Raw genomic sequence first — 26,438 nt, 5'->3', positions numbered from 1 at the left:
TCCTTGCTCTCTCCCTCTTTTTGTTTTTTCCCCTTCCTTCCCCAAATCCTTCCTTCTATCCCTCCTTTCTTCCTTGTCTCCTTATTATAACCCCTTCTTTTCCTCCGTCTGTTTTAGCCTCCCTTCTTTCTGTCCTTCCTCACTTTCTTCTCTTTTTATCCTCTCTATCCTTTCCTTCCTTCATCCCTCCTTTCCTTCATGTTTTCCATTCCTTCCCTGGCTTCCTATAGTCTACATCTTTCCATCTTTGTGGTCCCGTTTTCTTCATCACTTCCTACCTCGTGTCTTTCGTGCTTATTTCCCTCTTTCCTTTTGTCCTTCACTGCAAAAAGGGAACTAAAAGTAAGCAAAAATACCTTAAAATTTTTATATTTTTACTCAATTTGAGCAGATAAATAAGAGTATTTCCACCCCTAAAATAAGATAATTAGACATCCTGCACTTGAAATAAGATGATGGAGATAAATTGTTCTTATTTTAAGTGCAAAAATCTTATTCGATTGGCAAATAGTCTGATTTACCTGCTTAAATCAATGAAGAATACTCTAATTTAAAGAGGATTTTACCAGTTCCCTTTTTTTGCAGTGTTCCTCCTTTTTGTGTCCTTCCATGTGTCATTATTTTTCCTTAATTATCCGCTCTTTCTTTGGGTTCCTTGTGTCCTTGTCTCCATTCACTGCAAAAACAGAACTAAAAATAAGTAAACTTTTCATGAAATTACTGTATTTGTCCTTGATTTGAGCAGGTAAATAAGATTATTTGCCAATGGAAAGAGTAATTTTACCCCTAGAAAAGGATAATTAGATATAATGCACTTGAAATAAGTTGATGGAGATGATTTCTTCCCATTTTAAGTGCAAAACTCTTATTCCATTGACAGATTATTTTACTTACCTGCTCAAATAAAGTAAAAATACACTCATTTCAAGAAAAGTTTAACTTATTTTAGTTCTGTTTTTGTAGTGTTCTTTTCTTTCCTTCCTTGCTCTTTGCTTTAATGCCTTTTATCGTTGTCCTGTCTTCCGTTTTGTCCTTCCTTCCTTCCTTATGTCCTTCCTTTTCCCCGGTTTCTTGGCCAACTATATAAATAAGTGCCAGAAATTCATCGTCCATGGGAGTAAATCCTAAAATGAACACACCAGACTAAGCGTTTTGGATGCGTTGGAACCCAGTAATATAGAAAACAACTCATGTTTCTTTGGTCACAGACGATGTCTACAGGTGTCTGAAGCTGTTGAGTGATATGTTTTTAATATATAAATATATAGATGAAACGGAGTATGAGTATAGCGGCAGTGAGGATGAGGAAGAGGATCCACCGGAGCAGGAAGGAGAGCCGAGGTACATCTTAATACTTGCGTCACGTCCCGGTGCCGTCCACTTCCTCAGAACCCTGAGCGTCTCCCTCTCGTCTTCTTTGTCGCGTGCAGCTCCATCGTCAACGTGCCGGGCGAGTCGACTCTGCGCCGCGACTTCATCCGCCTGCAGCAGGAGAACAAGGAGCGGTCCGAGGCGCTCCGCCACCAGCAGCTCCTCCAGGAGCAGCAGCTCCGCGAGCAGGAGGAGTACAAGCGCCAGCTGCTGGCCGAGCGGCAGAAACGCATCGAACAGCAGAAGGAGCAGAGACGGCGGCTAGAAGAGGTTGGAGGCTTTTATTAAATAGGTCGGGCTGCTTTTTATTTTTGGAGACGTTAAAGTTCTGTCGTTGAATTTACAGCAACAGAGACGCGAGCGGGAGATGAGGAGGCAGCAGGAGCGCGAGCAGCGTCGGCGGGAGCAAGAGGAGAAGAGACGGATGGAGGAGATGGAACGCAGGCGTAAAGAGGAGGAAGAGCGGCGGCGAGCCGAGGACGAGAAGAGGAGGAACGACCGTGAGCAGGTCGGTTCACTTTATCTGCCTACCAGGCGATGTACAGCGTGGCTCCGGTGTCGATCTCCCTGACGGTGCTTCTTCGTTCTGCCGACAGGAGTACATCAGGCGTCAGCTGGAGGAGGAGCAGCGACACCTGGAGAAGCTGCAGGAGCAGCTGCTCCGAGAGCAGGCCATGCTGCTGGTCAGTTTCACAAACACAGCCGAGCTCCTCATGATCTGGGCTTTTATTTTAAAGCGACACACGGAGCATCCCAGCAGACGTTCTCACCATTACACCAGTTTAAAGAAGCGCAGGGACTCCTGTGTTTAGCACGCATAACCAGGGTGTCGCTTCCTTTATTATATATGCAAATAATAAAACATCTCTCCCAGTTTTATCCTGTTTTGAACCTTTTCATTCATGCGCGGTTCAGCACAAGCTAAACTTTTCTTTACATTATTTGACGTTACAGCCAAAAACTTCAATTTATTTTATGTATTTTATTGTGTGCAGAATTATGAAGTCAAAAGAAACAGTTTTAATTCAATTTACCAATAGAAATCGGGATAGTATGGCCTGCGTTTATATCCAGCTCCCCTGAATCCACGGGAGTGTCTCCGCGAACCTTTTTCACTTTTTTTCACACGTTCTGAATTGGTTTTAGGTCTGGACTTTGACTAAGCCGTGCTAAACCTGCCCTAAATCCTCCGTTTTAGCTCTGGTTGTATGGTCAGGGTTGCTGTTCTGCTGGACTGGGTACTTCCCACCCCATCAACCTCAGTTTTTGAGTCTTTTGCAGCCTCTTTAAGCACGTCTCTTTCATGTTTACCCTGTAGTTAGCTCCATCTTCCTATAAACCCTCACAAGCTCCTCTGGGGGAAACCATCTCCAGATGGTGCTACCAACTTGTTTTACCATGGGGATGATGGGTGACGCACTATTTTGGATGTAGGTCGGGAAGTTCAATTTTGGGCTTTCTTCTTTCCTCTCCTCCATAAAGGCCAAATTTATGGAGCGCATGGCTAAAAGTTGTCCTGGCTCCAGATTTTCCCACCAGTTCTGTGGATGTCTGCAGCTCCTCCAGAGTTACCACACTGCAAAAACCTAACTAAAAATAAGTAACATTTTCTTGAAATTAGTGTGTTTGTCCTTGATTTGAGCAGGTAAATAAGATGATCTGCCAATGGAATAAGTATTTTGACCCCTAAAATAAGATAATTATTTTTCTGCCCTCTATATAAGATGATGGAGATGAGTTATTCCTATTTTAAGTACAAAAATCTCATTCCATTGGCAAATAATCTTATTTACCTGCTCAAATCAAGGACAAATACACTAATTTCAATAAAATGTGACTTATTTTTAGTTTAATTTTTGGAGTGCACACTGCAAAAAGGGTTAGGGTTAAAATGTTCTCGAAATGAGTGCATTTGTCCTTAATTTGAGCAGCTAAGTGTAAATTATCTTCCAATTTAATAAGATTTTAGCGCTTAAAACAGGAACAACTCATCTCCGTCGTCTTATTTAAAGTGCAGAATATCTTATTGTGTTATTTAAGGGGTCAAACTCCTCATTCCACTGGCAGATTTACTTATTTAGCTGCTCAAATAAAGGACAAATGCACTCATTTCAAGAACATTTTGACTTGTTTTTAGTTCCCTTTTTGCAGTGCATGGTGATTGCTCTGCAGACCAACAGGTCTTAATCTTTTTTTGTGGGAGGGGGGTTTATTTGTAAGAAAATAGAAAACAAAGTCTAAATGTTACGTTTATTTTTACGATCACACACCCCTTTGGTCTGTCCCATAAAATTCCAATAAAAAGCATAAAAGCTTGTGATAAAATGTGGAAAGGTCCAAGAATGCGTTGAGCTCAGTGTTTTATACTGACAACTCTAGAAGAGAATAGGTGCATCCTGATTTCTGGTATCCAGGAACCACTTTGAACTTAATGCTTAAGTTCCCTGTTGTTTTTTTTTGTTTTTTTTTAATTAGTTTGCATCGTGCATCAGTTTTATACCGATGGCTGACTCCAACAAAATGACAAATAGCTCGTCTGTTCTCACCGACACGCTCCAATCTCGCGCTCTGCAACAGGAGTTCAAGTGGCGCGAGCTGGAGGAGCAGCGCAAGGCCGAGCGCCTCCACAAGCGGCTGCAGCAGGAGCAGGCCTACCTGCTGTCGCTGCAGCACGAACCCAAACAGCAGCCTGGCGACGAGACAAAACCCCCGCTAGACCGTAAACCCCCCACCCCGCCCCCCGACGGAGCCCACGCCTCCTCCCCAAAAGCCGAGCTCCTTGACACTGCCGCTTCGGAGTCCGCTCAAGGAGAGAGCGCTAAATCCCAGGCAGCAGTGCATGATGGGATCTGCCCCACACCCCGTGCCCCCGTTACCGAAACCCCCGCTGACCCTAAACCTCCCCAGGCAGAACGTCTGGAGGCCGAGGCGCCCAGAGAGGTGAACCCCCTCCTCGCCTCTCTCTCTCTCTCTCTTCAGCTTCCACTTGCTTGCCTTGCTTGAGCAGAGAGGCAGTGCCTGACACACGTGATCGTTCTAACACACATTTGCTGGAACACGGAGGTGGAAGAGGCACATTTTTTCTTTCCAGAAGTCCCGCCTCTGAACGTTAAGTGTTGAGCACTTCTTCTAAGCGGCTGCGTAACCAAAGGGCCGTTTGCATGTCGGACGACTGAGGCCCAGACTAACGTCAGGAAGGAACCATCTCTCTCTTTAACGTTCTTCACTTTAAATCTGCAGACAAATCTGTCTACTTCTGAGTCTCCAGCATGTCGATCATTTTCCTCACCAGTCACCTTTTGTCAAAATAAAGAGGATATTTTAAATATTTTAATTTGGTGTCAAATATAAAGCAGTTGTTGCCACATTCAGCTGCAGTTCCTTATTGCTTGTTTTTGTTGTTGTTGTTGCCAGATTTAGTTCATCCATCAACCTTCTCACCCCATGTCTGTCTCCTCCAAACCTCTCATCCCAGGCGGACGAGCGTTTCCGAAAGAACATCCAGGTCTCCCCTCAGTCCGCGCCGCCTTCCAAGCAGCCCCCCCTGCCTCCTCGCTCCTCTGAACCTTACTCCAACGGGGGCTCCTCTTCGGAGGCCTCTGCCATGCACCGACCCATGGAGCCTCAGGTAACTCCTCCCTGCTCCTCCTGACTCTCCTCCTTTCCTCCACAAGCTTAGAGCTTAAGGTTCTCAAAACCAGCTGATCAATGGGATTTCCCATCGATCATTTAAAATAAATAGTTCCTCTACTTGTAAATCTTTGTTGAGTAATTTTGTCAGCATAAGTTAATTTTGTATGTAACTGGACAAATTTTATGATTTATTTATGGGACTGGTCTGATATTTAGAAGCAAATATCTTCACCTGGGACCTTCTGACACTTTTGGGCTGAGTTAGTAGAAAACGAAGCATTTTAATCAAACTGCAATCTGATAAATTAAACAATGAAAAGTTTCTGAACATTGCAAAAATAGAACTAAAAATAAGAAAATATTTCTAGAAATGAGAGTATTTTTCTTTTATTTGAGCAGGTAAATAAGGTTATTTGCTAATGGAATAAGATTTCTACGCTTAAAATAGGAACAATTCCTCTCCATCTTATCTCAAGTGCAGTATATCTAATTATCTTATTTTAGGGGTAAAAATACTCATTCCATTGGCAGATAATCTTATTTACCTGCTCAGATCAAGGAGAAATACATTAATTTCAAGAAAATTTTACTTATTTTTAGCTGTCTTTTGAATTCCCGTGTTTGTGATGGAAAAGAAAACTGACATCGATCTGAACTCTCCATCCTCACCAGGAAACATGGTGGTGGCGGTGTCATGCTTTGGGACTTCTTTGTCATATTTCTCCTTACTTTCAGGAGTTCTGCAGGGTCTTAAAGTCATATTTTCAACCCTTAGTCTTAAATTATATTCAGTAAAACCTGAACATTTATAAAGGCAGTTAATTAATTTGAAAGCATTACAATATTTTTTATAATGATCAGTTCTGCTTCTGTATTAAAAATTTACTGACCTATTTTTGGATTAAAGTCTGTTGTGCACGAGTAGTCTTCACTTATTGCATAAAAACACATCAAATGCATTGAAATGAAGTTATGACAGTGTGGAAAAACTTCAAGGGGCGTGAATAGTTTTGCGATTCGCTGTCTTTAAAGTTAATCAAGAGGTTTGAGGTAACTAAATATCGACACCTGAAAGGTCTCATAAACGCTGATGGACCCAGCAGAAAAATTCAACAACTTGGATCTCAGATTTTATTCCATCACAGTAATGTGGAGCCATTTTTTGACTTAATTAAAGTTTAATGCTTGTCTGAGGTTAGAACCTTGTAGAACGGCTGCAGAAGCTGATTTATTAGCGTTTTGACGACATGGTTGTGCTGCTGCCTACGCCGGGCGCCCCCCTGAGTTCTGGTGACACACATTGTTTCGTGTTGTTCTTTGTCTGCCGTTTGCATCTGTATCTATCAAAAAAAAAAAAAAACCTCACGCATCCTCCCTCGTGTCTTACTGTGTTGTCTACTTGTTTCGCTTCCCCCTCCTCTTCCTCCCCCCTTCCTCGCTCCCTAAAAGGTCCAGTGGTCCCACCTGGCTGCTCTAAAGAGCAGCAACAGCGCTGCCCCCTCTCCTCCTCCTCCTCCTCCTCCGCCCGTGGTCTCTCGCTCCCAGTCCTTCAGCGAGTCTGGTGGCGTGAGCTCTAGCTTTGCACAACTTCACCTGCGGTCCCAGGACCCCCACCATCACCACCACCCATTGCCTGCACGCCCCGACCCCCAACCCCAACCTCCCCTCCACCACCCCCAGGCCCAGACCCGGCTCGAACGCCAGACCAGCTGTGAGGAGGTCCCTCCCAAGGTAAGGAGCAGGCGAGGGCCCTCCCCACTGTCAGCCACGTCCTTTTTGCACCATCCCATCGCTCTCTCTGTCTGCCTCTGTTTGTTCCAGCGCCTTTTAGGCACAACATTAACTACATTAAAAATGACCCGGATATTAAGTCAGAACTGATAAAACTCCAATCACTACAGTAATTTAAATAGCTTAAACGGCTTACGTCTTGCTCATTACATCACAATAAACCGGTTGCTTTTCTTTCTTCTTTTTTTCATATTCACAATTCTTTTTTTTTTTTTTTTTGGGTTCAGCTACATAGTGCTGTGAAAAGGTATTTTACTCTGCACTTCTTTGTTTTTGTTTTTTGTTTATTCATTTTAGACAAAAATTACCTGGATAAATGCAAAAAGCTGCAAATTTTTATTAAAAAAAAAATAAAAAAGGAAAGAAAAAGGAAACCAACCTGGCTCTGTGTGAAAAGTCTCCCCCGCCCCTCATGTAAGTCAGAAATTAGCAGTAGTTAACAGAGCTGCGTTTTATCAGCCACTCCCAAAATGACAACGTGAAGTCGGCTAAACGTAACCTGACCCTAGCCAGAGTTATTTCGCTCCACCTAGCTCCACTCACATACATCTGGGACATCTCCATAGGAATGGCGTTTCAGAAGGCTGGGCCTTATCAAAAATTCTTGCATTTGATTGGATAAGCCACTTGTCGGTCATCTTTATTGACGTGCTATTTCAACCACTCACACCGAAGCTAACCCGTGACGCTGATGAGAGCGACGTAGGAAAAAACAAAACTTTTTTTTTTTTAAATGTGTTTGTGGCTCTAGTGGCACGCGTGTTATTGACAGTGAGCTGACAGGAAGAGGGAGAAGACAGGCGGCAAAGCGCCGCGGGTCGGAGTCGATCCCGGGCCGACCGCGTTAAGGACTAAAGGCCTCCTAATATGGTTCATGCTAACCGCTCCGCCACGGACGCAGCCCGGAAAACAAAACTTGCCAAATGCGGTCGGGAGAAGGGCGAAAACATGGTTTCCACCAACAAAAGCCTTCAGAGCCGTTCTCTGATGTTCTTTTAATGAAACAATATTAGGTAGATTGGACAACACGAAAGAAAAAGAAGCATCAATGTTAACGCTTGCTTCCTCGATGCGAGCCGCCATTGCTGTCTGAATCAAAACAGTCTCACGGTCGCTTCTCCACTACGTCACATCTATGAAGCTCCAGCCCTGCGTCCTGATTGGCTGGACAATTAAATTGGTTGGAGAAATCACTGTCAATGGGAGAGGTCCCAGATATATGTGAGTGGAGCTAGGCAGAGCAACATTCAGCTGGCTGGTCAGGTTAGGCTAAACAATCTCTGCCCATGGAAGATCTTAAAGAACAGAGGAGAAACAAGTCATCGATCGGTCTGGAAATGGGTCACAATGCCATTTCTGAGGCTTTGGGACTACATTGAACCAAAGTGAGAGCGATTATCCACAGTCGGAGCTAACATGGATGAGTGGAGAGCCTTCCCAGAAGCAGGGTTGTACGATTTCGCCAAACATTTAAATTGCGATTTAATTTTGACTTTTCTCTGCATTAACCACAAGCAACAAAAACGGCCTCTAGATAAAGATTTTTGTAAACGAGGACCATTTAAGGCAAGAAATTTAACAGTTTTTATTAATCAGAATATTCTTATTCAAGAAAATAGCTTTTAATTGAGTTGGACATCAATCCTTGTTGAGCATAAAGAGCAACTAACAAACCTATGAGTTAAACAGTTTGACCGCTACTTAGTGCTTTGGTGAGATTCCTGAAAGTTTCTGGTTAAAAGTATGATTACATAAACTCTAAGACAAATAATAAAGTTAGATTAACTCACTGCTGCAACTGTCTTCCCTTCCATGTGGAGGCAAACCCACTTTAAACATTTTACCGACATCTAAAGGACGCGTCTGATCCGTTAATTGTTACATAGCCAAAAACTGCAGACCTTAGACTTAGACTTAGACAAACTTTATTGTCATTTTGTATGCACAGAGTGCGTACAGAACGAAATTTCGTTTGCATACAGCTTGAGAATTTCAGTGAATTGCAGTGGATTTCATAATAAAGTAACTTTGCAGAATAATAAAGTAACTTTGCAGAATAATAAAGTAACTTTGCAGAATAATAAAGTAACTTTGCAGGATAGATACAGTAACTTTGCAGAATAATAAAGTAACTTTGCAGAATAATAAAGTAACTTTGCAGGATAATAAAGTAACTTTGCAGGATAGATAAAGTAACTTTGCAGGATAGATAAAGTAACTTTGCAGGATAGATACAGTAACTTTGCAGGATAAATAAAGTAACTTTGCAGGATAGATACAGTAACTTTGCAGAATAATAAAGTAACTTTGCAGAATAATAAAGTAACTTTGCAGGATAGATACAGTAACTTTGCAGGATAGATAAAGTAACTTTGCAGGATAGATAAAGTAACTTTGCAGGATAGATAAAGTAACTTTGCAGGATAAATAAAGTAACTTTGCAGGATAAATAAATTAACTTTGCAGGATAGATAAAGTAACTTTGCAGGATAGATAAAGTAGCTTTGCAGGATAGTAGAGTAACTTTGCAGGATAGATAAAGTAACTTTGCAGGATAATAATAAAGTAACTTTGCAGGATAATAAAGTAACTTTGCAGTTTAAAGAAACTGAAAAAAACTATTTAAATTGCGATTATATTGCTAAGGCGATTAATTGTCCAGTCCTACCCATAATTACTCCAAGAGCTCCTCAACACGTCTTCCAAGAGGTCCCAGAACAACAATCTAAATCACTGCAGGCCTCACTTGGCTCAGTTGCAGTAAATGTTTATGATTTAACCATCGGAAAGCGACTTGGCAGAGCCCTAAAAGCAGAATATAAAGACAACATTTGCCAGAAAACGTTCCGATGATCCCCAAAACCTTAAGGAAGATAGTCTGGACTGGCGAGACAAAGGCGGAAGCTTTTTAGAAGGTGTGTTACATGTGGCGTTAAACTACGTCTTTCATCATCCCTTCATCCAAACGTGGTGGCGATGGTGTTTGCTGTAATTGATAGAACCATGAAATCTGCTCTGCAGCAGAGACTCCTGAAATGACGCTGATCCGCCATCAGTTCTTAAATAAAAAAAGAGTGGCCATAAACTCCCAGACAGTGCCGTAAAAGTCATTAATAGTTATTGTAAATGCTCCATGCCAGTCGTTGTCTTGGGGGCTAGTTAGATTTGCACGTGGGTCCAGGTTGGTTTACCTGTGTCTCATTTCAAAGCTTACCCGTTAATCGGGAATATTCAACGTAAATACCTTTTCACAGCTCAGTTTGTCTGTAATTTTAAATCCTTTCTAATTCCTGACAGAAGAGTTGGATCAATACATAAATTGTATGCATTATGTAAAATATTTCATGCCAAACGCTCCTGAGGACCTGTGACTTGTGTCCGACAGGTACCGGTAAGGACGACGTCCAGGTCTCCTGTGCTGTCGCGTCGGGAGTCTCCTCTGCCATCACAGCCCAGCAGCCAGAGGAGTGCAGGCAGGTCTGTAAATGATGCCGCTGTGAGCCATTATTTTAAAGGGTTGTAGTTTAAAAGCTTTGATAATAAGGCAAAATTACAAAAAAATCTCAATTTTAGGACAAATTATTTCTTTTCCACTCTAAAGGTTAAAATATATTGAAGTGTTTGACAGATAAATCTGAAAAAATCCTCAGTCCTTATAGACTGCTATGTTTATTTTTTATTACTTATTGTTATTCAATTTAAATACACACTAATTTTACTGATATAATTACTATTTTGTAAAATTCAAATCCATTTAAACCCTTGAGCAACAGTTTCAGAGCTCGATCAGCGAAGGATTTAATGAAGAAACACTCTGGAGAGAAGTTTAAATACCATATTTTTCGGACTATAAGGCGAAAAATATGGTAAATGTTCTCAAACATTGTTGGTGCGCCTTATGGTCTGAAAAATACGGTAAGCAGTTTATCAGCACAGCCATTTCTAGATATTTTATTTTTGTTTTCTTATTTAAATTTGGCAGCCATGTGAGGCACCTCCTACTTTGTGTCTTGAAAACTACGACTTCTGAGCCTGAATAAAACATCAAAATAATTATTTTTTCTTATTGCTTCTGTTTCCAAACACAAGATATGGGGGAGCTGGGGGGTACAAGCCCTGTTCTACCTTTTTAAAATACTTATTACCATAGTGGTTGTTGAAGTCACGTTCTAACGGCCTAGTCAAAGTCCAGAGCTAAATCTTATTGATTGTGTGGAAAGACCTAATTATTGCTCTTCAGTCAGTTTCCATCAAACCTGATTGAGCTTCAGCTGCTTAGAGAATAAGCTAAACATTTTATTTGTAAAGTAATTAGAAAGAAAAAAAAACATATACTATATCCCCTCCACATCACAATCATAGCCTGCTTTTTCTTGGTTTGTACAAACTTTCAGTTTTGCCTGTCTGTCAGTGTTTTATGACAGAAAGGCCTCACGTTATGCTGAACACTTTACTGCACGATGTTTCGTTTCATTGACTTCTTCTGTCCCAGCAGTGTGGACCAGCGCCCCCTGTGGGACAGAGTGGAGAAGCTGCAGTCTCGACCAGGCAGCGGCAGCTCCTCTGGCTCCAACGCCAGCTCCCAGGCCAGTCCGGCCGACCGCTTCAGGCCACGTTGTGAGTCGCCTGGTACTGTACACATTTCAGCTCCTCTACTAACACCGCTTACCCTAATGTAGCTGCTTCAGGAAAAATACGCAATCGTTTTATGACCGTGTCCTTTCCCCTCGCTAATACCGCTTTGCTTTGTTTCCTTAAAGCTTCCTCTAAATCTGAAGGACCGGCTCTCCAGCGTCCAGAAAACATCCCAAAAAAGTCAGATGAGAAGAACTCGTCCAGGCCTACTCGACCAGCTGTGAGTGCACCGCTTCCCGCTCTCACATTAAAGTAAAAAAAAAAATGTATTCCAATAAGCTGAATATAAAAATTGGAGACATAAAGTTTTTTTCCTGATTTATTAGACTTAGACTTAGACAACTTTATTTGTCATTTTGTATGCACAGAGTGCGTACAGAACAAAATTTCGTTTGCATACAGCTTGAAAATTTCAGTGAATTGCAGTAGATTTCAGAATAAAGTAAATGACAGGATAAAATTACAGGATAAAGTGCAACAGTGATTTCACAGTACAGCAATTGCAATGTAAACGATGCGGGACAAATGTGGATTTGTATATAGATAATGTCCCTTTTATGCACATTTATTCAAAATACAATGTTTTGAATTGGGTTTTAAACCTGTGGGTCTTTAAAAAGGATGTAAAAAAAAAAAAAAAAAAGAGGGTTGCTACAGTCTTCAAAAGTCTGGATAAGTATAAAATCAGCTTTTATAAGTTTCCAGATCGGGATAAGGACAGAAAAACAGAGTATAGTGAAACATTTGACTTTTAATGACTTTACAACTTGTTTTGTTATCTATACAATACTAAAAAACATCTTAATTTCTGGAAAAAAAAAAAAAAGGTTGCTTCTTGGATATATTTATATTAAATTCTCATCCATTATCTTAGAATTTAAACAATTCACTCTGAATTTCTGTGAAAACGTATATGTTGATTAGTCTCTTCTCTTTATATTTGTTTTGGAAATCTTATTTTTCCATCTATATTTGTTTAAAATAATAAAAACTGAAAACAAGTAGAAGAATTAAGACCAAAGTGGATTTTATTATTGCCCTAGTTTTAGACTTACTTGGTGACAGAAACCACAAATGAACTCATTCAATTTATTCTCAGAGGAACTATTATAAACAAAAGTGTACAAACTGTCCTTTTAGTAATCTATATCTATCGTACAGGCAGATTTGACAAGTCTAAGTGTAATTATTCATGAAATATTGCTTGTCTAAATTAGCCCAGATGCTTAAAAAAACGTGAAGAAGGCTTTACGGCCTTTCTTGGGGAGCAAACTTTCACACCGTGTTTAATCGTTTTCCGAAGATGAAGGTGATGAAATTTAACCAGGTTTTTGGTGCAAAGATTTGATCAAAACTGAGAGAAATCTAAACAAAATCTGGAAACATTGTCAAGCAAACGCGGTAGGAGTGAAACCTGATCGCACCTGTCTCTCTCTCGCCCTCCTTTGTCTCCTGCCACTGGTGCTTTTCAGGGCGACATGGTAAGCCTCTCTGATGCACGTGCGTTATCACGTCCCTGCTATGCTTGGGGTTCCTACTCACTTTGGGGGTTTAGCACGTCTGGATTGGTATGAAAGATCTAATAAATACGGAAAAATCCTTTTTCATTTCTTTTCTCACACTGCAAAAACGGAACTAGAAATAAGTAAAATATTCTTTAAAATGAATGTATTTGTCCTTGATTTGAGCAGGTAAATAAGATGATTTGCCAATGGAATAAGATGTTTGCACTTAAAATAGGAACAATTCATCTCCATGATCTTATTTCAAGTGCAGGATGTCTAAATATCTTATTTTAGGGGTCAAAATACTTATTCCATTGGCAAATAATATTATTTACCTGCTCAAATCAAGGATAAATACACTAATTTTAAGAACATTTTACTTATTTTTAGATCCATTTTTGCAGTGCATGTCCTTCCATCCGTCCTACCCTTTATCTTTTAGAATCTTTCCTTCATTCCTTATCAAACCTACCTCCTTTTTCTTTAAAAAGAGGTCGGTTTCCTTCTTTGTGTCCTTTTTTTTTCTTGTCTTTCCTCCCTCCCTTGTCCGACCTTGTTTTCTCGTCTTCCCTTCTGTCCGTCCTTCCCTCGTTTATTGCCTTCTTGTCCTTTTTATGTCCTCATTTCCCTCCAGTCTCCATCGGGTTCTGTCCGACGCAGAAAAACCTTTCAGTCTTTTTAAAAACGGATGGAAAGGACTTGAGAGTTGAGTCTGGAAGAGTTGAACCTCTTTCTATGAATGATGTGTAGGAACCCCGTATGGTTGCACCCCCCACCCTCCCCCCCCCAACTCACCGCCCTTTTCTGCACAAATGTGATGACTGTGCAACGTCTTTTCTCCCGCCTGCCGCTTCCTCCCGTTCCCCGCCATCCATCAGCCAGACACAAAGCAAGTTTAACCCTCCGCCGCGGCTGCCTGAGCCTGGATGTGCCTGCAGACTCCTAACCTCACCTGCCCCTGTCGTCAGCTCAGACCGCAGCCCGTTTTGTCTAAAAAATCTTAATTTCTGGGGAAAAAAAAAGGTTTCTTCGATTCATTTATATTAAATTCTCATCCATTATCTTAGAATTTAAACAATTCACTCTGAATTTCTGTGAAAACGTTTATGTTGACTAGTCTCTTCTCTTTTATATTTGTTTTGGGAATCTAATTTTTCCATCTATACTTGTTTAAAATAATAAAAACTGAAAATAAGTAGAAGAATTGAGACCAAAGTGGATTTTATTATTGCCCTAGTTTTAGACTTACTTAGTGACAGAAACCACAAATGAAGTCATTAAATTTAATTTGTCTTCTGCTCATCGCCGAACTTATAACCGTGATTTATTAATCGGATTATGCGCTCTAAAGAATATTAAACGCCTCCTAGAAGCTAGGATTTGGTGACACAAAGTATGTTTTTCTGAGCCAAAGGCTGAGTTCCTCTACAGACAACACTGCAAAAAGGGAACTCAAAGAAAGTAAAATTTTCTTGAAATGAGTATATTTTTACTTAATTTGAGCAGCTAAATAAGACTATTTGCCAATGGAATGAGTATTTCTTACCTGTAAAATAAGATAATTAGACATCCTGCACTTGAAATAAGACGATGGAGATGAATTGTTCTCATTTTAAGTGCAAAAATCTTATTCCATTGGCAAATAGTCTCATTTAGCTGCTCAAATCAAGGAAAAATACACAAATTTCAAGAAAAAGTTTCTTACTTTGAGTTCCCTTTTTGCAGTGAACCTGTCTGAGCCTAGAAAAGCAGTAAATGGACCCAATTAGATCGCTGCCGACGTATATAATGGGAGGAGAGATTGCTTCGGGGCTGAGTTCCTCTACTTCATGGTGGTTTGATGCGACCTTTGGGAAAAAATAAAACAAAAAGAGTTCAAAGACCCGTTCACCACGATCGCGTCTCTCCTCGCAGGACCTGACGGCTCTGGCCAAGGAGCTGCGGGCGGTGGACGACGTGCGGCCTCCTCACAAGGTGACCGACTACTCCTCGTCGAGCGACGAGTCCGGCACCACGGACGAGGAGGACGAGGAGGAGGTGGACCAGGAGGCGGGGGATGAGTCTACGTCAGGGGCGGAGGACTCCAGGGCAGGGTAAAAAAAAAAAAAAATGTGTTTGTGTTTTACAGATCTGGATAAGCATGGGGGGGAAAAATAATGTAAACGTGTTTATTTCCTGCTTTGACCTAATATGGCTAAATGTCCTTCGTTTTGCTTCCATCCTCCCTTCTTTGAGCCCTTTTTATTCCCTTGCTTTCTTCCCTCCATCATTGTTTTTCTTGCTTCTGTCTTTCCAACCTTGTATCCTTTCTAATTTTTTTTTTCCTGTCCTTCCATCCTTTGATATGCTCCCTTACCTCCTTGGCTCTCTTGTCTTCAATTCCTTCCTTCCTTGTGCCCTACATCCCCTTCTTCTTATCTCCCCTCCCTCTTGTTCCTGTGTTGTCCTTTCTTCATTCCTTCCTTGTTTCTTGTCCTTTTTACTGTCCTTCCTCTCTCGTCGTTTCTCCCTCCTTCCTTTCTACACTGCAAAAAGAGAACTAAAAATGAGTAAAATTTTCTTGAAATTAATGTATTTGCCCTTGATTTGAGCAGGTAAATAAGATTATTTGCCAATGGAATGAGTATTTTTTACCCCTAAAATAAGATAATTAGATATATTGCACTTGAAATAAGATGATTCAAATGAATTGTTCCTATTTTAAGTGCAAAAATCTTATTCCATTGGCAAATAGTCCAATTTACCTGCTCAAATCAAGGAAAAATACATTAATTTCAAGAAAAAAATTCTTATTTTTAGGTCTATTTTTGCAGTGTAATAAGCCTCGACTCCTTTCCTTCATAACTTTCCCGTATCCTTTTCTTTCTGTCCTTCCTCCCAGCTTCTGTTCTCTTTAGGTTCCATGTTTAAAAACCCGCTGACTATATAATTATCGGTTATAAATTCAAAGTAAGGTTTAGTGTGAGCTGGAAAGTGGAGTTGAGGGAAGAGTTTAGGGCGTATTTTTTTTTTTTTTTACCGAGTTTGACCTGAGATGAGCCGCATCCTTCTGGGACATGAAGGCATCTTGTGAATCCTGCAGGCGGCTGAGCAACGGAGAGACGGATTCGGCTAAGACCATGCTGGTGGAGGACCTGGAGAGCGAACAGGCCACCACGCCCTCTAAAGACGGCACGCTGGTCATCAGACAGGTAACCGGCCGAATCAAAAGTTGTTGGTTTCCTCGCGTACGGCCGGTGTCGTTCATCCACTCGTGTCCCTCACTGTCTGCATGTGTATTGTTTCATGTTTTGTGTGACGTTCCACCTGCACAGGTCTTGGTGATCTTGTCAAAAATGTAGCTTGCATTTGCAGCCAGCGGCGCTTCTCTTCGAGGACAAATGACTGGATTGGACATTGATTTGGAAAAGTAATCACGCCCCTTGAGCTTGTTCACATTTTGTCACCCTGCTCTATAGAAACTGTTGTCTGATTGGACGGAGAGCATCTGTGAACCAGAGTTTAAGCATTGCTGCAGATTCTTAGTTAGTTTTATGTCTGGACTTTGACTAGGCCGTTCTCGGCTTTCCTGGTAACACTGCAAAAAAACGTAACTTAAAATAAGTAAAATGTTCTTGAAATGAGTGTATTGTTCCTTGATTTGAGCAGGTAAATAAGATGATCTGCCAATAGAATAGGATTTTTGCACTTAAAATAGGAATAATTCATCGCCATCGTCTTATTTCAAGTGCAGTATATCTAATTTTCTTATTTTAGGGGTAAAAATACTCATTCCATTGGCAAATAATCTTATTTACCTGCTCAAATCTAGGACAAAAACACTAATTTTAAGAACATTTTTCCTTATTTTTAGATCCGTTTTTGCAGTGAAGAAAATCAGTCCCTTAGCATAATGGAGCCACCGCCATGTTTCAGTGTTGAGATAGTGTGTTTTATTTTATCCCAGGTCAGATTTATTTATACTCAGTTTCCAAATCTGTTTTTTTTTTTTTTTTTTGCTCACACTAGATTTTACTTAAAAGGCTTCAGTGCAAAGGAAGCTGGATGCGGCCCAGACTTTTCTAGTTATTTGTAAAACATTCTTTAATTCATTTTTTACAAAGATGCGCCGCTTTTTGACGAACGTGACGATGTGAAGAAGCTCAAGGGGCGCCAACACTTTAGCGAGGCGCTGTTTTGTACCTGGAACATGAAATGTTGCAAAGCAGCTCGTCTTGCTCCCCACCTGCTTGCTCGAGCCCAAGTGTGCCTGTTCTTGCTTCCAGAGCACAGCTGACACAAAGCGGTTGGTCAGTCTCTCATCTTCCTCCTCTTCCTCGCCCGGCCAAGGCCTCCCAGAGAAAAACGGCTTTCCGGGCCGCATACACCACCTGCCAGACCTTATCCAGCAGAGCCATCACTCCCCTTCCTCCTCTACCTCCATCCTTTCCTCCATCTCCATGTCTCCCTCCTCCTCCTCTTCCTCCTTCCAGTCGTCTTCTAGCCAGGCCAGTTCTGGAATGTCCTCACAGATTACCTTGGACGAGCTCGCTGCCATAGAGGTACGTTGCCCTCCCACCACAGAGCCAGACAAGCAAGGACGGACGGTTCGGTTATATACAGGCTCAGATATTCAGAGGTTGTGTGTTTATTTCCTGCTGGAGCATCACATTTAAAATTAAAGTGTTAAATAATTTCCAGATACTCTAATCATGCACACATATAACCCTGTATATGCTGACCGTGCAGTCCTTGGCTGTTGGTTCGAGACCCCCCCCTCTGCGCCCTTCCTTGCCCCCTCTGCATCCTCCTGGCTTCACTCTTCTCACTGCTGCTGCCACCTGATTGGCTGATGCCCTGGTTTTAATCCTCCAGCTCCTGCATTTGTCTTTACTGCCGCTAACACTGGTGCCTCCTGCTGGTAGAATGTGGTCACAACACGGAGGAGACCCGGCCGGATCTTCTCTGGAGATTAACAGTGATGAGATCATTGGGATTAGTGTGTAGCTATGCTGCAGATGACTAGCATTTCTGGTGATAAACAAAATCTCTTTTATTATAATTATTTTTTTCCTCTTTAAAAAAATAAAATCACAGCAGCCTGTGTGTGGATAGATTCATTTCCATTCAGCTCCGTGCTTGTCCTTATACGTGTCTGTTTCTTTAAAGTGTTTCTTCTCTCCGGTCTGGAAAACTAACAATCTGCACGTGATCCATCTGTCTAAACGTGTTTTTAATGCTCATTTGTGTCATTAAAGTTCAGGTTGAAGTGATACAGTTGGATCCAGTGTGGTTTTGTAAGAGCGTACAGATGGAGCTGCTGTCAAAAGCAGAGATTTACAATAAACTGTGTTAAAAAAAGAGACGTAAAACCTTTTTTTTTTCTCACCTATCAGACTTAAAATATGACTAAATTTGTTTTAGGTCCTCTCAGGTTATCCAAATTATTTCTATTTGCTAAATGCCAAAATAATGAATTTAGCCACTTCTTTTTAAGGAATTAAAAGCAAGTTATAAACAGCATTGGAAGCTACCATTTTGGTCCTGTCTGTGCAAAAATTTGCAAATTGACCGCAGTACAAAAAAAACAAAACCTTGAGGGGATTGATTGAAGCTAGTAAAAGTCTTTATTATGTACTGAAATGTCATTTGGCAAGAAGAAGCCAAACGTAACAAACAAGATTAGAGTTTGTAAATATGCTTAAAGCTTCTTTGTCGGAGACAAGTCTTCTGGTCCGATGAAACGTACGTGTTTTTTTTTTTTTTTTTAGCCATAATTACCATTTTTAGATTAGCCTGAGAAATACAGGGGTCCCAGCATCGTTCCCTGGGGACGTTTTTGCTGCTAGAGGGACTGCTGCACTTTTCATATTAGATGGCTTCATGAGCAAAGACCATTATGTGGAAATACTGAAGCAACATCACTTAGACTTAGATAACTTTATTTGTCATTTTGTATGCACAAAGTGCATACAGAACGAAATTTCATTTGCATACAGCTTGAAAAATCACAGTAAATTGTAGTAAATTTCAGGATAAAGATGCAGCAGCGGTTTATGTAAACAATCGAAATGTAAAACAATGTAAAACTATGTAAATAGTGCAGGGGAAAAAACCAGGATGTTAAATCTCAGGAACAAATGGGTCCTTATGACGCAAAATAAAAGGCAAGGATGCAATTAAATTAGCTACAAAGTGGCTTAAGGACAACAAAGTCGGTATTTTGGAGTGACCATCACAAAGAAAACGCTTAGTCTTCATTATTCTGGCAATTTGCAAATAAGATTGATTATCAAAGAAAGGGGTATTCCTCTTTAAGCGCTGTTTGTAAATGTCCGGCTCCAACTGTTCGTCTCACTTGCTCGGGCCTCTGCTGCTAGTTTCCCCGTTTAAAAACATGCCAACTATCTTCCAGTCGCAGTCGGAGAACAACTCCATGTCCAAACACAAGTCATCTTCGTCGTTCACGCCCTTCATCGACCCCCGTCTTCTGCAGATATCGCCATCCAGCGGCAGCTCCCTCAACAACATGGGTAAGGCTGCCGCGTCGTCCAGCCGGCAAACGATCACATGATCACAGGAAGCGTGTCTGGATCCTGGTAGGAGGCTGCTGTATATTTATTTTTGACGTCATCCAACCAAAGCCGCTTCTCTCCTCCTCCTCCAGCTGGATTTGGGCAGGAAGGACGGCTCGCGGACCCGCTGCGGTCCGACCCGTCCCGTAAGGGATCGGTGGTCAACGTCAACCCGGTCAACACGCGCCCGCCCAGCGACACTCCAGAGATCCGCAAGTACAAGAAGAGGTTTAACTCTGAGATCCTGTGTGCCGCGCTGTGGGGTAGGTGTTTGTTAAAAAATCGGCTTCTTGGTTGAGTTCTGTCCCGACAGGCTGGGTTTGATCCATTCCTCTGTTTCAGGAGTGAACCTGCTGGTGGGCACCGAGAGCGGGCTGATGCTGCTGGACCGCAGCGGCCAGGGCAAAGTCTACCCCCTGATTAACCGGCGCCGCATCCAGCAGATGGACGTCCTGGAGGGACTCAACGTTCTGGTCACCATATCAGGTGCCGACCACTGAAGCTTTTCGCTGTCCACAAGAATGTTTGATTATATAGATGCTGGTGAAGATTCTCAGTCATCCAGGTCATGGTCATTCCAAAAAAAAAAAAAAAAAAGAGTAAAAAACAAAGCAACTAGACTTGTTTTTCGTAGTTGAAGACGTTTCGCTTCCTCTCCAGGAAGCTTTCTCAATTCAAAAAGTCTGGAGTAATGTGGAGTAACAAGCTTTATACTACTGCCCAACAAAGGCCTTGTAATGGCTTAGATAACATGCAAATTCAACAGAAACAGGTCCACCCATTAGTAATGGGCGGTCGTTAAAGACATTAAGCCAGCAGATTGGACTGAAACTGGTCCACTCCTCTGTAACGAGGAGTCGTTAGGGTTGTTATTGGCTTGGCTTAAAGGAACAATGTTTTGATCACCCGAATGAGGGTGAGAGTTAAGGTGATGATTGGCCAGAATTAACCCTATAGCTGTGTTGTAAGTTTTTGAGAGTTGAAACCTAAGGCCTCCTCCTCTGTTTAAGGTTGGTCTTTCTCTCTTAACGTAGATGGCTTCCTTCACACCCCTTTCAAACCATCTGTCTTCTTTGTCCAAAATGGGAACATTTTGGTCCTCAAAAGAGTGTCCTTTGTCCTTCAGGTGTAGGTGGACAGCAGAGTCTTGTCCTGAGGAGGTAGCTCTCCTGTGTTGAGCCATGCGTCTGTGGAGAGGTTGTTTGGTTTCTCCAATATAAAGATCAGAACATTCCTCACCATTACAAGGCCTTTGTTTGGGCAGTAGTATTAAGCTTGGTACTCCACATTACTCCAGACTTTTTTAATTGAGAAAGCTTCCTGGAGAGGAAGCGAAACGTCTTCAACTATGAAAAACAAGTCCAGTTGCTTTGTTTTTGACTTTTTTTTTGGATTGATATATAGATGTTTTCGAAGCTTGCAGCAAATCCGGTTTGATCGCTCTGCTTAGATTAGATTAGATTAGATTCAACTTTATTGTCGTTACACAGGTACAGGTACAGGTACAGGGCAACGAAATGCAGTTTAGGTCTAACCAGAAGTGCAATAGCAGCAAGTGCAGGATAAACAATGGTTCCATAAGTACAGGACATGGGTTATTACTGAATAAATATAGAGATGTATACTATTATAGACAGAATTTTACTGATCGATTTGTCCTTTGAATATAATATACAGATAACTAGTATTGTGAACTAAATTTACAGCTAGATATGTACCGAATATAATATACAGGTGGATATTACTATATAGAGTTTTACAGATATGTTCAATAGCATAATATACAGATGATTATTATAACAGAGTTTACATGTACTATGAATATATGTACAGGTGGCTATTACTATAAAATCAATGCTCTGGCGTTCGCAGGTAAAAAGAACAAGCTGCGAGTTTATTACCTGTCGTGGCTCCGAAATAAGATTTTGCACAACGACCCCGAGGTGGAGAAGAAGCAGGGCTGGGTGAACGTGGGCGACCTCGAGGGCTGCGTCCACTACAAAGTCGGTATGTTTGGTCCTTTTCCTTTTTTGTTCTCGGAAGCTCCGTTACGTTAAAACAAATCAAATCTTCATAAGTCTTAAATTTAGAAGCTCACCTGAAATGGGTTAATCAGGGTGCTTGCGCAAGTCTTGAAAGTCTTAATAAGTATGGAATTTTGAAACACTGTTTTCCAGACCTTGAAAAGTCTTGAATTTTGTGTGAAAGTCTTAATAAAGTATGGGAAAAAATGTATGGTAGAATTTTACAGTATGCTCAAAGGCATTGTGAAATGAGAAATAGGAAGGTAGGCTATAAAATTATAATTTTACTAACTGGTCACGTACTGTATTAGCCTAATGGAAATTCATGTACTTGTGATTTTTCATGTTTTGAAAACGTTTTCATCAGTAAAAGCATAATTTACTCTGAATAATGCATTTGTTCATTGAATACTAGCCTATAAAAATTAACATTTCTAATAAACAGTTTGTACAATCTCAACCAAATGAAGTAGGCAGTAGGCACACAAGTATACAAGTACATAAAGTTAAGGTCTTGGGGGAAAAAAAATATCAGTTTTTTAAAAAAAGTCTGGAATTTTAATTTGGAAAAAGAGCAAACACCCTGGTTAATTGTCTCTGAACTTTGCAGTGAAGTACGAGAGGATCAAATTCTTGGTACTGGCCTTGAAGAACGCAGTGGAGGTCTACGCTTGGGCGCCTAAACCCTACCATAAGTTCATGGCATTCAAAGTAAGCAGCACGACTCGGCGTTTACGTCGCCTACGTTCTCTCTGCCTGCTCTAACGTTTGTGCGTATCGCTCTTAGTCTTTTGGGGACCTGGTGCACAAACCATTGCTGGTTGACCTGACCGTGGAGGAAGGCCAGAGATTAAAAGTCATCTACGGCTCCTGCTCAGGCTTCCACGCCGTCGACGTGGATTCCGGCGCGGTCTACGACATCTACCTGCCCACACATGTACGTGCTCAGGCTAGGAGCTTTAAGCGTCGTTTCCTGCTCCTCGCCGTCTAACCGCGCTCCTGTCTTTCAGATCCAGACCAACATTCAGTGCCACGCCATCATCATCCTCCCCAACACCGATGGCATCGAGCTGCTGGTGTGCTACGAGGACGAGGGGGTCTACGTGAACACCTACGGACGTATAACCAAGGACGTGGTGCTGCAGTGGGGAGAAATGCCGACATCAGTGGGTAAGCCGTCATTCCTGGTCAGAAACTCCCAAATTAATCGATTTATCAGCTCATGCAGTTGGTAACCTTGGTCTGCTGCAGCCTACATTAGGTCAAACCAGATCATGGGCTGGGGGGAGAAGGCCATCGAGATACGCTCAGTGGAGACCGGACACCTGGACGGCGTCTTTATGCACAAAAGAGCCCAGAGACTTAAATTTCTTTGTGAGAGGAATGACAAGGTCAGAATCTGATGCTTTTAATATTTTTACTGGTAATGTTTTTGTTTTTCAGCCTCGCCCCTCGAACAGGAAGGCATCCTAAATGTCCTGAACAGAAATATTGTATAGCTTTAAAGTATAAAAACTGAACTGATGCTTTGCTGCCAAAGTTTTATTTAAGGGGGTGATTTGTAATAAGCTCTGTTTTGCTTTATTTAACAACTAGGAATGTTTTCCTTAAGGAAATGTTTCTTTTTTTAAATCCTTATTCATGATAGATTTACCACTCTTTGACCTTTCCAGGTAGATCAGTCCGATCCAGTTTTAGCGTGCTTCCTTTAAAAAGGAATTTTTTTTTATAACTTATAAAATAAGAAATGACAGCAAAAGAATCTTGGGGGATTTCAAATAAAAAGTAGTTTATCATCGGCATAATGGGAAACTTTATGTTCCGTGTGACCTCTTTAAAAGCCAATGCAAATGTATAATTTTTTTGATACAAGTACTGAGTGTAATACTTGAATTAAAGCTACATTTGGTGATCCTGTTCAGAAACACTTTTTGTTATACTGGGTGAAATCGTCCTTGCATCCTGACTGTAGTAAATACATTATGTATTAACAAAAAGGAGGTTAAAAAATGTGATCTCTTTGGGAGCTACAGGCCTATTAAAAACTAACCAATCCCTGCCGTTCGGTCCAAAGGGCAGTGATTGGTCAGAGTTTTGGTTTCATTCCTCTCTGTCCCTCAAGTTCTGGGGGTATCACCTCATCTATTGGTTTTCCCACATGCCATCAATCTGACGCGCTTACGTAACGCCACTGTGCGCTCGTTCCTTGTTAGTTTCCGCTTGCTGGCTCCGCACTTCTAGTGTTTATGTATCCGGTTAGCTTAGCGGCTAGCTTAGCGGCTAGCTTAGCGGTTAGCCGTTCATTGTAGCTCCGCTGCTCTCACCGTAGTTTTGAACATGGCTGAAAGTCAGAAGAAGAGAACCGCGCACAAGTTTAAGAGAAGAAGAGGAAGGCCTCAGTAGAAAGAAATAAGACCACAGTGGATTTGGGAGATTTTTTTTTTTTCATGTGATCCCCCTGAGGAGTGGAAGAGCAGGTAAGATAGCAGTTATTCAAAAATGGAACTTGGGGAAAACTTCCGGAAGAATTGACGACTCTACCTTTAACTAATATAAAATCTGGTGTAACAAAGTAAACGTTTGAGATTTTCATGAGCCAATTATCAATAAAACCAAGATCCAGTAACTCTTTTAAATGGACATTAACCAAATTATAGAGACAACTGGAACATCTTAATGATCAAAATCTGCTGTATGAAGCCCTAAACTAAATTCTCAATTCATGTTTTCCCCTCCTGGTTGAGACGCCACAAATGGCAAGTGCCAGTTCTATTTAATAATCCAAGATGGAGACAATTATCAAGCAAATATGTTGCTAAATATATGAATAAATTGCCCTAGTAAAAAAATTGTTTTTAAAAATCTTTCCTGACAATTATCTCTTGCTTTATTACAATGTGGAAATAAGAGCTTAAACATTGTGTTTGTTTGTTTGTTAGGTCTTTTTCGCCTCGGTGCGTCAAGGCGGTGCCAGCCAGGTGTATTTTATGACCCTGGGACGCTCCTCCCTCATGAGCTGGTAGCCAATGAGACGACTTGACCCTCGCAGCGACCATCGGATGGCGACCGCAGTCCTGAGCCTGACCTGGAGGAGCGCCTCAGCTTCCTCTCATGCTCAGCCATGTTTGGACTGTAATCATTAAAAAAAATGAAGCAGGGATGGATGGAGGCTTGTTAGGTTTGTCACCCTTAGGTCTGTCGTCACCTTGCTGCCCTCCCCACTCCTCCATCTCCACTGAAGGGGGGGAGGGCGACATGGCAGTTGTTGATTTTTTTTTTTTGTGTGTCACGGTAAAACTTTGCATCCTGTAAGTAATTAACAAAGCGTGTTTTATCTGAAGGGGTCGACTAAAGAGCATACGCAGCTTTCGCTGTATGGGGAAAAACAAAACTTGATGTGCCACAACCTGCGTGTAGCTGTTGTTCAAACCTAAAGATCTCCCTGTCAGGCATGTTTTTCCGTTTTTTTTTTTTAAACAACTCCAGTTTCCCCCCTCCGATCGGTGCTTGACACGCGAATCCGCGTCTTCGCTTTGTTCGCCTTAAGGTGAGGACTCCTGTAGGGACCTTGTGGATTTATCTGTTATAAACACAGGGTACTGGAAAGCAGCAGGGTTTCCAGTCACCACAGTTTACCACTTTGCCTCATTTGTGCTGTAAGTTATGTTCGACAGTGCCCCCTGTTGGTGACGTCATGACGCAAAAATTACACCCAGGTTTCTTCGAAAATACACTGTATATTTTGTATGTGACTTGCTGCGTATAAATAAACGGCAACGACGCGGGACACATCGGATGAGCTGTAAAGGAAGAATCCACACTATTTATCCTCAATCTGTAATATTTCTAGGGCTCTCAACTTTCCTCATTGAGTGTTTGGTTCGACTCTGCTGTCATCACCTTCTGTTTTTCTACTGGAAACATAACGGCAACACGAAGCAAAAACCCATCCAGAAATGTGAGATTCATCTCTTTGGTTTTTTTTTTGTTGTTTTTTAAACATTAGTTCCAAGTAGGGCTAGGGTTGAACTGTGAATTAACACGCCGGATTAGCAAGAAAAAGGGAATAGGACTCGGCTCGTCGTCGTCTCTCTGCACAATCGGGACATTTCACCTGTTTTTGGCTTGGTCTGTAGCTTAACGGTTGCCTTATTAGGGTTCCCCGTCGATGTAAATTAGAGCTTAACCCCGAAGACGTCTGGATATTGTTTACTCTAAACCAGCCATGTCACCTAATCTTGGACCTCTTCTTAATGACACTTGGTTGTTGGTTTACATAATCTTGTCCAGATGAAAAGGCATCCGACCCAAACGGACCTTTTTTTTTAATTCTTTCACTTCCTGCATTTGTGCGTCGTCAGTAACAAAAACTCTCTAAGCAGTCTTTGCTGTCAGGTGGTGCCTTCAGGTGCTTCTGAGGGCTACCGGATCAAAATTTAGGTGCTTCTTTTGTCGTCTTGGGCCGATAAAAATCACTCGTTCTCACAGCAGTGTTACAGAACCACTTAAAATCCTTTTTTTACTTAGTTTTTAGTCTTTGTTTTATGTCATTTCTTTTCAGATAAGTACGCGACTGCAGTGGTTTTCAAATTGTAATGCACAGCTTATGTTGGAAATGTTTACAGAAGCAGTTTTTTTTTTTTCTTTAAACTGGTGTGCATCAATATGAATATTTATGGTTTATTTTTAGGGTAGTCCCCCATCTCCCCCAATCCCCCCCAAGTTTTGTATTTTGTAACCCTCCCCTTTTTGTATTATCATTTAGACGTTTCTGTGCAGGGATAATCGACTTTTGCTCAACAAGTCCACAGTGTCATTTCACTTGATTCGTCTGCATCCTTCACAGTGCACAGTAGGCTGCTGGCTGTGAGGCAGAAGACGTTTACCACTATCCAGGTGACGCGTTTCCCCTTAAACGTCACTCT

General features: G+C 41.5%; 1 protein-coding gene across 15 annotated transcripts in view; it reads left to right on the top strand.

The window, feature by feature from the left end:
• The window catches only part of LOC105921489 (mitogen-activated protein kinase kinase kinase kinase 4), a 57,377-nt gene extending 32,439 nt beyond the window's left edge, over positions 1-24,938 (top strand). Inside the window, exons 11-32 of one of the 15 annotated variants that reach the window (XM_036128411.1) lie at positions 1,269-1,341; positions 1,431-1,641; positions 1,718-1,879; positions 1,968-2,054; positions 4,847-4,999; positions 6,454-6,735; positions 10,181-10,272; positions 11,291-11,412; positions 11,556-11,650; positions 12,903-12,911; positions 14,850-15,028; positions 16,018-16,126; positions 17,201-17,476; positions 19,330-19,447; positions 19,582-19,752; positions 19,832-19,975; positions 21,362-21,496; positions 22,124-22,224; positions 22,301-22,450; positions 22,524-22,683; positions 22,765-22,904; positions 24,453-24,938. In XM_036128411.1, the coding sequence (XP_035984304.1) occupies positions 1,269-1,341; positions 1,431-1,641; positions 1,718-1,879; positions 1,968-2,054; positions 4,847-4,999; positions 6,454-6,735; positions 10,181-10,272; positions 11,291-11,412; positions 11,556-11,650; positions 12,903-12,911; positions 14,850-15,028; positions 16,018-16,126; positions 17,201-17,476; positions 19,330-19,447; positions 19,582-19,752; positions 19,832-19,975; positions 21,362-21,496; positions 22,124-22,224; positions 22,301-22,450; positions 22,524-22,683; positions 22,765-22,904; positions 24,453-24,536 (3,053 nt within the window). In that variant the 3' untranslated portion in view covers positions 24,537-24,938. Of the gene's footprint in view, positions 1-1,268; positions 1,342-1,430; positions 1,642-1,717; positions 1,880-1,967; positions 2,055-4,846; positions 5,000-6,453; positions 6,736-10,180; positions 10,273-11,287; positions 11,425-11,555; positions 11,651-12,902; positions 12,912-14,849; positions 15,029-16,017; positions 16,127-17,200; positions 17,477-19,329; positions 19,448-19,581; positions 19,753-19,831; positions 19,976-21,361; positions 21,497-22,123; positions 22,225-22,300; positions 22,451-22,523; positions 22,684-22,764; positions 22,905-24,452 lie in introns of all 15 variants that reach the window. The other 14 variants (XM_021313368.2, XM_021313369.2, XM_021313367.2 and 11 more) reach the window with 14 other exon arrangements.
• Positions 24,939-26,438: the final 1,500 nt, after the last annotated feature.

Source organism: Fundulus heteroclitus, chromosome 24 (assembly GCF_011125445.2).
Source record: "Fundulus heteroclitus isolate FHET01 chromosome 24, MU-UCD_Fhet_4.1, whole genome shotgun sequence".
In the NCBI taxonomy this organism is placed as follows: domain Eukaryota; kingdom Metazoa; phylum Chordata; class Actinopteri; order Cyprinodontiformes; family Fundulidae; genus Fundulus; species Fundulus heteroclitus.
Note: the sequence above shows the minus strand (reverse complement) of the source record. Positions and strands in the feature narration are given on the sequence as shown.